General features: G+C 38.6%; 1 protein-coding gene across 2 annotated transcripts in view; it reads left to right on the top strand.

Moving 5' to 3' along the window:
• KAT6A (lysine acetyltransferase 6A) overlaps positions 1-11,954 on the top strand; it is a 29,519-nt gene that overhangs the window by 4,808 nt on the left and 12,757 nt on the right. For both annotated transcript variants that reach the window (XM_065651504.1, XM_065651503.1), the window contains exons 4-11: positions 5,028-5,136; positions 5,619-5,734; positions 5,982-6,063; positions 6,848-6,983; positions 8,671-8,984; positions 10,185-10,303; positions 10,724-10,839; positions 11,419-11,560. In XM_065651504.1, the coding sequence (XP_065507576.1) occupies positions 5,028-5,136; positions 5,619-5,734; positions 5,982-6,063; positions 6,848-6,983; positions 8,671-8,984; positions 10,185-10,303; positions 10,724-10,839; positions 11,419-11,560 (1,134 nt within the window). The remainder of the gene's footprint in view (positions 1-5,027; positions 5,137-5,618; positions 5,735-5,981; positions 6,064-6,847; positions 6,984-8,670; positions 8,985-10,184; positions 10,304-10,723; positions 10,840-11,418; positions 11,561-11,954) is intronic.

The raw sequence follows: 11,954 nt of genomic DNA, 5'->3' as shown, positions 1-11,954 counted from the left end.
GATAATACTATAAAACAAATAAAGGTAATAGTATATTAGCTGCATGCTGAGAATTTTAATCATGTCTTTTAGTCGTTACAAAACAAATGCGTGCAGGGTTTTGAGATTACAAACAATTATGACTGTATTACAGCAGTATTTACTGCAGGGTATAGCTTCCTTTGGCATCATTAAGCATAATTTTAAAATTGTGTAGTGTGATGGTCAAGCTATAAGGAGGGACCCAGCCACAGCTTGAATATTGGCTTTAGTCAAAAGCAATGAAGATGTGGGAGATCAGGATGTAGTACTTGTGTAGAAGTCCAGGCAAACTGTGTTACCTTATTAACACAGCAGGTTTCGATAAGTGCTAAAGCAGTTAATCTCCAGAATGCTGAAGTGTATTGTTTCACTACCCTGCATGTTCTGTTTATCCGTTCACTTTCAACAGAAATAGTAATGTGTTTAACAAATAGGAAATAAATTTACCATTTATGTGTTCTATGCATGATCTTTTTGCAGTATGACTACAATAACAAGTACTGTTTAATATAATATTACTACAAGGCAAGAATTACTGCACTAATACAAGATGACTATAATACAGAAATATTTAGTATTAAAGTGTTAAAAAGCAAAGAGCTCTTTCCTGGTATGTTGTCATGAGGAACTAAGCTATAGCAAGCTGCATGTCTTAAGGCTGGAAGCTCTAGATAAAGACAGCTTGTTCTGCTTTTGTTTTGTTGACATTTATTACAGAACACAGGTTAAAAGGCTGTAAGAATTTTTGTAAAATTGTTATTATTAAGAAAATATGTTAACACATCAGCTAACTGAAGGAGAAGCTGAAATAATTGATGTCCATCTTGGATTTTTCCAGGGCACTGGAAATTTGATCTCAGGACAATAGTAGGGCTGTTTCTTCCACAATTAAAAGGAATACAGATGGTATTAATTGATCTCCGTTTGCACTCTCCTTGAAAGCGTCTTTTATGTCAGTTAAAACTGGATATGGTTGTAGCAATCTCTAAGTAAATACCTTCATATTATCCTGCAGTACAGCTGAGAGTATAAAAGCAAAATTCTGAAGTGCTTCCCGAAAAAAAACTAGGGAAATTTCTGTGGCTGAAAAATAGGAGGAATATTTAAAGCAGATTCCCCGTGCTGCTGTCTCACATGTGTTCCTTACAGCATGCCTCTTTCCTAGTTTTGTGGTGCTATTTTTATCTGTTGGAACTTATCAATCACTTTAGCTGCCAGTTATTATACATGCAGCATCCTTTAGGCCTTCCCTCTTGCAAATAATAGTTCTAGATCCCAGTGTGCACTCGTGTTTATCACTTGACGCCAGCCTTCTCGTATCTTTTTAGAAAGTTCATATGCTTTTGGGGAATCAAAGTTATTTTGAAGGCCTTTAAGCGTATTATAGCTATTGCTATATTGTGCCTGTTTTAGGTTAATAACTGTTAATTCTGTGTCTTAAAGCAAAGCACTGTCCCATTACTGGTAAAGAAGTTTTTCGTGCATTGGTTCGTTTTGGGTGGAGTGCAGAAATGATCTGCAACCAAAGCATTTGTAATTACATTTTGAGAACTCACTCTTGCTCTCGAGAACACTCTTCAAGCTTTGGCTCCCAGCTGGTTCTCTAGAAGAAAAGGCTCCCGTTCTCTCTAAAAAAACTTATAGTTGATAACAGATGGTCTCCATCTGTACTCAGTGTAACTCTGGAAACTCAAGTGCTAAAAAAATCCCTTTGAACTTGGTTCACGCAATTAGTGAACAGGTGAGGTAGCTCTTAGTTATAGAGCAACTGTAAGCATGTCAGAGGGGTTGCTGTCATGGACAGCTGTGAATGGATGCTATGAGACAACGCATTTAGGGTAAAATGGTGCGGAATGATTCTTAGAAATATTATTTAATCTAAAGTTGAGTGATATAATCATCTCTTGCTACTAAGACAGCGTCCTTTATTTTCTTGAAAATTAGGAAGCTGGGACAAAGCATAGGGGAGAGCTTTGGGTAAAGAAGACTTCAGTACCTTGAACTGCCAGGTTTCTGAATCAGTGTCAAATGAAGGAAGTTTCTTTATACTGCAAATAAAGAAATTCGAGCCGCTCTTGCCCCCCAGTTTGCGGGCAGGAAGTCTTGGCATGTGATTCTGATTGTGATGTACGGATCTTGAATTGTTTTAATCCTCTGATTACTGAACTTCTTAGCTCTGAGAAGGTTATTTATACGGTTGACTGTCTAAATACTTCCAGTTGACATTCTGTAAAGTTCTTGTCATGTGCATTTCTAATAGTAAGACAGTTTCTTCACTCTGAATGTCAGCCCCAAATAGGATCCACATTGGTTTTTTGTAGGTTTCCAGATGTCATAACCGCTGCATAGAATTCAGCCTGTATATCCTGTGCTGACGTCTAAGCTGTTAACCTGCACACTTTACTCTTGTAGCAGCATTTCAGATGTTCTCTCCATTGTATAAGTCCTTCCTCAAACAGCAGCACTTATTTTGAATGTCCTTTGATTTTTCCTTTTAAATTACCCTTTTATGTTTCTCTTAGGAAGAGGTATGTGCTTCATGCATGTTGTTTCTTCTGTATACATTTTTATCTTTTCTCCCTTATACTTGTTTTAAAAGTAGCCTCCTGTTTTAGGCCATCATTCTGTCATATAAGTACGGTTCTTTCTTTCAAGTGTCAAGAGTCAACTAATTGAATTGGAGACAAAATATCTATGGACACAGGCAACATACATAGGAGTTATTGCGATAGTTTTTCCTGTGTTTATTAAAACACACTTAGCATTGCTTTCTGGAGCACGAGGAGTATTTTGAGGAATTTCTGTTTTTCCTCTCAGTTGCTTCATGTGTTTTCTTCATTGTGCTGTCTGGAGAGAGCATTAAGAATTGTGATTTAGTAACTCGGAAAAAGAAGGGTGAGTTCAACACTGGGTTAAAAAAATAAACCTGTTGCTGCCACAAGTTGATATTACTGAATAGTATTTCTCAAGTTATGCTGGTTTTCCTATATACAACAAAAAACCCCACATTATTTGTAAAATTACTTTGGTAATATAAAATCAATGAGTTCTGATTTTATTGAGGTGTGGAACTCAAGTGATTTTTCTTTTTCACCAGCCACTGATCCAAAAGGCTTGGAATCCAGGCTTTGTGATGCCCTGCTCACTGAAACATGTTTCCTCATGTTTTAAATAATTTTCATCACGTGGTGTAGGTTGTACTTCCCCTCTGGCTTTTCTGGTTCATCTACTCTTTCCAGTAGCTTTAGCATTTGAGGCAGACTTTTGCAACAGCATGGGTTATTTTGTCACTTCTTAAAAAACAGACACACACAAAAAAACATTACCTAGCGTGAATTCTCAGTGCTCCTGAGTGATAACTTCCTAGCTAAGAAACAAATGTACTGTAGTGGGTATGGTTCTGTAAATACTGGTTGTGGTAGATTATCTGTCTGGAGGGCTTACAATCAAGTTGTCCTAAAGAGCAAAGCAAAAAAAAAAAAAAAAAACCAAAAAAACAAGGGTGGTGTGAGTGTATGTGTTTTCTTTCACACTAGCTTTAATTTTGCACCTACGTGATTCCAACCACAATGACTACTACAAACAGATGTGTGATGATAGGGCAAAGGCAGTCCTGGGATCTAGTGAGCCTCTGGTATTAAAATGTCAGCAGGAAATAAGGTGCATTCAGATTACTGACAGTGGGCACTGTGACAGTGTGGGCTGCAGAGTCAGGTGTGAGTTTTGAGGAGTTTCCTACCTCACTTTTCCTAAATTAAGAAGACTAGAAAGCAGATGGATTGGCCAAAACCGAGGTTTTAATTTCTTTTTCCCCCACCACTTTTTCCATAGGCGCTTCCTCATATTCACCTTTAGGAGGAAGTACAGTCTGAATCTGTAGAGCACGTTTGGTTTCTAGACACCCTTTGTATAGTAACACCATGTGCTGAGGGGCTGGCAGTCTGTAAGACACTGTCAGTCCAATTGGTTCTGGCTCCCTCCCTCGCTGAATCCGGTGACATCACACAGAGAGATGTGCCTGCGAGAAAAACAGCAGAAGGAGTTGAATGTCTGCCAAAAATGTGCAGTATGAAACTGAGCTGGCTGCTTCCAGTCTTGTTTTCACGAATCTTTCATTGTGTGCTTGCATTTTTCATTTGCCAGGATGTTCTTTGCTGAACAAACAAAGCGGCCGTGAAATCTCTCCGTACTAGGCATAACACAGTCTCACACAGAAGCTTTGGAGGACTAGCTTGATCTTCGCATTCAAAGTTATTCCAATTTAATAAATGATTCTAAAACATTTTGAATTCCAATAGAATCTTATTCTTCCCCCAAACTGTAGCTGATAATGTTTTTTTAGTGTGGTTTGTGTAGCAGTTTGTCAGAGGTGGTCAATACAGGAAACATTGAAGCTTTGAAGGATAGTCTTTGATCTGGTTCTTCCAACATTCGACAGTGTTTACACGGGGACATCCAAATTTGAAGGACTATGGGGGTGAACAGGGTGTGCACACATACCGGCTAGAAGAGATAAGAGAGACTATTTTAGACTGTTGACTATACAGAGGTTCTGTAAAATTCTCTTTGCTGTCAAATATTCAGTCACATTAAAGTTTAGCTATTAGAAAGAATAAATATTCCTTTTTTCCTTCTGTCTGAAAGACTGTTACAATGTAGTTGAGATTCTCTATGAAACTTTATCATAACCTCAGACTGAAATTAGAGGAAAATGCATGATTCTGGGATATGAAATTCTATTCACCGAGACCACTTCTGACAAAACTGCACTTGTAATATTGTGGAAGTTACAATTTGCTTTATTTAAAAGAGGCTAAAGAGCTTTGTAATTTTTTGTTTGTTACTTTAACTAGTACATGACCAAATATGGAGCAAACCTTTTCATCTGCTTTTGAGTGCTGAACAGCATACTGTTTACATGTGATATAAATGTCTGTGTGATTTTTATGTATTATGATTTGCTCCCTTGATATACTCAGTGCATTGATGATCTGTCTTCCTCGCAGCCGGTTGCTGAACCAATTCCAATCTGCAGTTTCTGCCTTGGTACAAAAGAGCAAAATCGGGAGAAGAAACCTGAAGAGCTCATCTCTTGTGCTGACTGTGGCAACAGTGGTAGGTGGTCGTTTACAGTGCTGCTAGTAATAACACTCGAGACAGAAGAGCTCGCTATAAACTGCTCTTGACCCATACACGTCAGGAGTATGCATCTATGGCACATAATACAGTTAGTTCAGTTGAATCTCATGCTCCCAGAAGGGAGGCAGTTAAGTTAACCTAACACAAATAGTTCATTTGGCTGCTGGAGGTTTCTTTAAAAATGTGGTACTGATGACCAGTTTCATCATGTTTCTCAGTTCAGTTATGAAAATTTATCTTGGTGTTCCTTTGTATGTGGGCCTGCCACTTGCTATCTATGGTGTTGGTTTTGTGTCATAAGTAGGTAAGAATAGAAGCACCTAAAAATAGGAGTATCTGGGTAACCAAAATTCTGCATGGGAATACGTAATTGATAAAGTAATCTCTCTGTGAACTATCTGTGAGCATTAACAGCAGTGGAGTGGTTTTACTGGCATAATTTTCTCCTTTTTCTGTAGGTCATCCGTCCTGTTTGAAGTTCTCTCCAGAGTTGACAGTTCGAGTGAAAGCCTTGCGATGGCAGTGTATTGAGTGCAAAACATGCAGTTCCTGTCGAGATCAGGGCAAAAATGCTGTGAGTACAGTGGAATATGGACTGAATGAGGAGGAAATCAGTCTTGCGGATGTTCTGTTAAACTACAAAATAAAATCATTCTAGAGTCAAATATTTCCAGCTTTTGTTTGAGTCTAGTAGTCTTTCTGAGACCTGTGAAATACTACGATATGTCTGTAGTTGAAAACTATAAAGTGGTGACAGATTAATGGAAGGCTTGATGCTGATGCACATCTAAAGAAAGATTCACTTTATCTGTCTTCAACAGGATAACATGCTATTCTGTGACTCATGTGACCGTGGCTTTCACATGGAGTGCTGTGACCCTCCTCTTACCAGGATGCCAAAAGGTGAGGACTTTGTGCTGCAAAGGATATTTTGAGATGATGTTGGAAGAGATCAGTGGATAGAAAGTATGTCCACGTATTGGGTCCTCTTTTAGCTACGCTTAACTTGCTCTTTACAGCATCGCTTTTCAGGTATTGGAAACTAGAGAAGGGTCAGAGCTTCGCATCTTGATTTTCCACTGTCACCTGCTTCCTGTACATTACTGTCTGTGAAGAGTTTTAAAGAAAATCTTTGAGGTTTGAGGGAATAGAAGTGATCCTTGCAGATTAGAATTATCAGCTTCCATTTGAATGAATAGCCTTGTATAAGAGAAAGACATGTGCCTCTCAGTTTTTGAAGTCATATCAATTTGGACAGTAGAGAATCCTGGAGTACAAGCAAACTTCTCTTTTTCATCAGAAAGCAAGTTATCTATGGAAGATTCTTCTTTGGTAGTTAGAAGAAAATTTTCCTGTAGAACATAGTTGGAAGTAGTGTAGTCATAAGCAAAATATGAGATAGTTCAATGTGTTACTTTTTTATGGTTTTCTGATAATGTGCTACAAATTAGAGAGACGTCCTGCCTGGTTGTGGGAAATATATCTGGGGATAGCATGTGAGAAATTAACTGGACTTGAATTCAGACTGTTGGAAAATATACATCATTTTTCTTATGTGTATATGTGATAATTTGGGCCTTTGGTACTGTTCCTGCCCTTTGTGTCAGAAGGCCTGGGGCCTGTAATTCTCCTTTCTGTCCTATATAGATGTCCCTCGCATTCAGCAGTGGGTACTTGTGTCTTACAGGTATGTGGATATGTCAGATATGTCGGCCACGGAAGAAAGGAAGAAAACTTTTACAAAAGAAGGCAGCACAGATAAAACGACGCTATGCTAACCCAATAGGACGTCCCAAAAACAGGTTAAAGAATCAAAATACAACGTAAGTGTCTATGAGGAGGAGTAGAGTATGAGATCCTACAGAGCAGTGGGTATTTCTCAGGTGTCTGGTCTACACTGTGGGAAGATACCTTTTACAATGAAGAGCTTTTCGTTAATCTTTAATACAAAATTTCTGAAGAGTGCTGTGAAAGAGTACAAGTAATCTTGGTGCTGCTTTTTGCCTAGATTTTTGCCTTTTTGTAATAACTTACTATTTAGTTTTGAACTATTTCTTATAGTTGGATTTTGGTGTTCAGGTCAAGTCTATTTTGCTGGATGGCTGCTTCTTCCACCGTAATTATTTTGCTCTGCATTTCTCAAGAACCCCTCGATGTTTGAGAAACTAAGTAATCTACAATTAAACATGTGAGGTTATTTTTGGACATATATTTAATCTGACACTGCTGCCAGAAAATATTTGGCCCCTTTCTGCTTCTATTCCACATGTTTTTGCATTTATGGAGCGCTCTATTGTGTTGGGACTGATTGTGTGACTTTATCATGGTTGTGGTGGAGCAGCCAGTCGTCAGGGAATTGGATTTGAGTGGGTGGGGATTCTTTGGAATTCAACCAGAGCAATTTCCTTGAATTAAGATTGCTGTGCGGCGCTTGTTGTGATGCAGCCCTATTGGCTGTGCAGGGGACAAAACAACGAAGGAGCATGTCACAAGAACTTCTGTTTTGGGCATCACATCAGCTTTAAAAAAAAAAAAAAAAATTGAACTACCACTTGATTCTAACCAATAGCACCGAAGGAAGTTCTGGAAAAAAAAGCTTACGAAGTTTAATGCTTATAAAAACGTGGAGGGAATGTCTCTCTTAAACAGCCTATTTTTTTCCAGTATGTGTGATACCTTTGCTTAGAGAAAGTCATGGCATAATTTGGAGGAGCAAAAGGAAAGCTAGCTACCTACTATTGCTCTTTTGTCTCTCTTAGTTTTTATTTCATGATTTATTCCGTGTTTTTGCCTTTGTTCCATCATTTCACTTGCAAAATATTTCCGCAGAATTATGCATAGATGCTTAGTTTATCTTTTTAGGAAAAAACCAGCCAATTTGTATCCTCTATAGCTACAAAGATTGTAGCTAAAAACAGTCAGCTTCCTTAAACAGCAGTCAATTTAGGGCAATCCCTCTGAGAAGTGTTAAATACTCAGTTATCTCAATAGAGTTTTAAAGAAGCTAGTTGGAAATCGACGCTGTTTTCTGCAAAGATGACCATCAGTGGTATAGGTTCTTAGCTAACGTGCGTGTCCTCCGTGTGTTAACTTTCCGTGTAGTTCTTATGACCGTTTCCCATCAGTCTGAAAACTTTGACAAATGACAAGTGTAAATGTTTAATGACGGCATAAGTTGAAACCTGTGCAGTGTATTCATTCTGGCTACTGATTTTAAAATTTAATGTGGTTTTAAATTTGATGAAAATCTATTGTTTATACTCAAATTGATTGCACGTAATGTTCAGTGTGGAGAAAAATAGTACAGTACTTCTACTGAGATCTTTAGAATCTTGGCTCCTCTGGAGTACACAGGCTCTTGACTACTCGTTTATTATTAAATTTTTCAGTTCACATTTAGCTTCTGCGTGATTGATAAATAAGTAGGGAAGATGGTAGTCTTCTGTGCAACCCAAACCAAACCACCCTACCAAATCTTCTGACTGTCTCTTTCCCCTTCTCATTCTGTAGATCAAAAGGCCCTTTCAGCAAAGTTAGAACTGGCCCTGGTCGGGGTCGAAAGCGTAAGATGGCTCTCTCCAGCCAGTCAGCATCGTCAGGAGGAGGATACCTGGAGCAGACAGATGTCTTGGACTTCTGCAGAGATGGCAGCACCACCTTGAAGTTTAACAAGAAAACCAAAGGGCTTATAGATGGCCTTACTAAATTCTTCACTCCCTCCCCTGATGGACGAAAAGCTCGAGGGGAAGTGATAGACTATTCTCAGCAGTATAGGATCAGGAAAAAGGGCACCAGGAAATCTAGCACTTCAGAATGGCCCACAGGTAAAGATTTTTCACCCTGCCAATGTAAGTATCCTGTACGCCAAGAAAATGTTCAAAGGCTAGGATGTTGAAGTGACTAGAATTGTTAGAGGCTGGAAACCTTCAGATGAAAGTTAACACTCAAATACAGTTATCTTTGGTGCACTGAAGTAGAACAGCAGTTGGAAAATGGAAGCAATGATAAAGACCTTTGCTTCTTTATATGTGACGGCAAGGTGTGATGAGGAATTAAATTATTACTGTGAAGTAAAATGCACTTTGGTAATGAGGGGCTTGCAGATAGGTCTAGGAAGTGTGCTAAATAATGCCACATTTGAAGGCAGTAACATAGGGAGTGGTTAATGAAAATAAGAACAGGAAGGTAGAAGTGTGAACTGGGAGACAGATAATTAAAACCAGTCTGACAGACCCATGCGTTTCTGATCTGTGATATAGGCTTGTATGCAAATGTTCCTTAATTTTCTCAGCCATAGAGGAGCCTGCTTTGTTCAGTTTGGCACCTTCTTACTGGAGAGCATCCCTTCTTTTGAATGCAGTTCTGCTTTCCTTGTTTTCTTTTCTGGCTGAAGGCATCAATCTGTGACTGGACCTTGATTTAATCTCTGTATTCAGATTGTTACAGTCTTGTTGAATAGTTTCATAGCTCGAATTGTTCCTAAGCAAGCAGTGGAAAATATTCTGCAATAACATACAAAGTTTACAGCTTTACAATAGTCATGTGTATCGGCATGGCTGGTGCTGGAAGAACGGTAATGTATCTTAATGCTTTGGGGATGAGGTGAAGTGTCTTGTGGGTTTTGTTTGCTTTTATTGAGGAAGGGATGTTTCCTGGGTGATGAACATAAATGTCCTTTTTTTGGTTACACCAGATACAACATTTAAATAGTTGTGATGCTTGTTTGTGAGAAACGGACATAGTGGTAAGCCATTTACCCAAAACTATCTTATTGTTACAAATGCCTTTGTGATACTATGAATGTGTTAGAGGTTTGGACCTGGTTAAATATATGACAATACTACTTACATGATCACAAATCCAGAACTGGTTCTTTCTTTGTGGTCCCAAATCTGAATAGAAAATCCCATCAAAAAAACTTCACACAGTGTCTGAATACAGCTGGAAGATGTTTGTCGCTGCACCAAAAAACAGGTGCTCCTTTGTAAATGTAGGTGAAGACAATTTTTCTCTCTCATTTACAGACAATCAGGATGGCTGGGATGGAAAACAGGAACATGAGGAGCGTTTTTTTGGGAGCCAGGATGTCTTAACTGAAAAAGACATGGAGCTGTTTAGAGATATTCAGGAACAAGCACTGCAGGTAAAGTTAAATTTTCAGTGTGTGGCTGTAAGTACCCAATCTATAAAAGAAATTTGAACAAACCCAAAACCTCCACCCCAACGCGACACTAAAAACCAAGAAATACAGACTCGAGATGAGTCAGTCTGTCATAGAAGCTAATGTGCTTGGTGTGTTCTGCTTGAAAGTAATGGGGCACTGACCTCAAGAGAGCTGAAGGATAATACAAAAGTGAGCACAAGAAGAGGTTAAGGTGGGTGTCTAAAAAGCCTTGAGGGCTGTGGCTTTAGTTGTGTCAGAACATACGGCTGTTAAATAGCTGGTAAAACTAGTTCTCTGAGTTCAAGTAGGAAGGACTGTAGATAAGAATGTTTCAATTTATTTCAGCTTAGAAGCCTTTCATTTGGAAATTCATGAAAACTTTTTTTTTTCCTTGCATAGAAAGTAGGGGTAACTGGGCCTCCTGATCCCCAAGTCCGATGTCCTTCTGTCATCGAATTTGGCAAGTATGAAATCCAGACGTGGTACTCTTCCCCATATCCACAGGAATACTCAAGGTATGACTGAACATTCTTCTCTTTTGTTCTGCTTCAGTGTTTATAGGAAAGCTGTACTCCAGCAGATGTAGAAGTATTAAGAAGATTCTATCTGCATGTAGGACAGAAGCAAAGTACACATAATCCAGATACTTTTTGTGGTAGTTTAGCTCTGCTAAGGGCATTGAAGGAAACTGAAAATAGCATCCCTGCCCAAGCTAGAGTATGTAAATGGAGTTAAATCACAACAATGTTGGGACACTTGCATTCAAATTGTTCATGTCACGTAACAGCTGTCTGTTACAAGGAGGGGAGAGAATAGGAACTATTTATCTAATCAATGCATGTATTTATTCTGACATAACCTAATAATGTAAAAGTAACTATGCAGGACATGAATGCATATTAAAAAATGTACTTAATTACAGAATAAGTAAGTGCCATGACTTTAAGTATGGTAAGGTGGTTTTGGCCTGATTAGCAGGTACACAAGGTCAGTATACACTGGGTTTGTTTTCATGAAGTTCTCTGTGGGAGTGAGGAATTTTATACAAAAGTCTATTTATTCAGTCTTTGATCGTTCTTTATCTTTGTTCACAGGCTACCCAAGTTGTACCTTTGTGAATTCTGTTTAAAGTATATGAAAAGCAGAACCATTCTCCAACAGCACATGAAAAAATGTGGCTGGTTTCATCCTCCAGCCAATGAAATTTACAGAAAAAACAACATTTCAGTCTTTGAGGTAAGTTAGAAAACTAAGCCGCTCACTTTTATCTATAAAGTAGACTCTTTAGCACCCACTTGTGTGATAAGTTTTCCATAGCCCTAAAGATCTTCATCATTGAAGCATTCAGTTGCTAAGAATGAAGAACTACAAGCAAGCAGTGGGAGCTGACCTCGTATAGATTATTCATCCATAAAACATATAAGAAGGCTCACTTCGTAAAAACGCTTTTTCATTTTAGGAAAATGAATTTAAGTTCTCTCTTAGCTAATGAATTAACAGTAACTTGGCCATGGCCCTTATGCTATGGGAGCTTAAGTCCTTTGAGATGCTGCAAGTGACAGAGAAGTCTTCCTCTCATGTTAGACATTTCCAAACACACAGGGATACCCAGATGAAGCATGTCCTTGCA

This window comes from Caloenas nicobarica, chromosome 25 (assembly GCF_036013445.1).
Source record: "Caloenas nicobarica isolate bCalNic1 chromosome 25, bCalNic1.hap1, whole genome shotgun sequence".
Taxonomy (NCBI): domain Eukaryota; kingdom Metazoa; phylum Chordata; class Aves; order Columbiformes; family Columbidae; genus Caloenas; species Caloenas nicobarica.
This window is presented reverse-complemented; position numbering and strand designations above follow the sequence as displayed.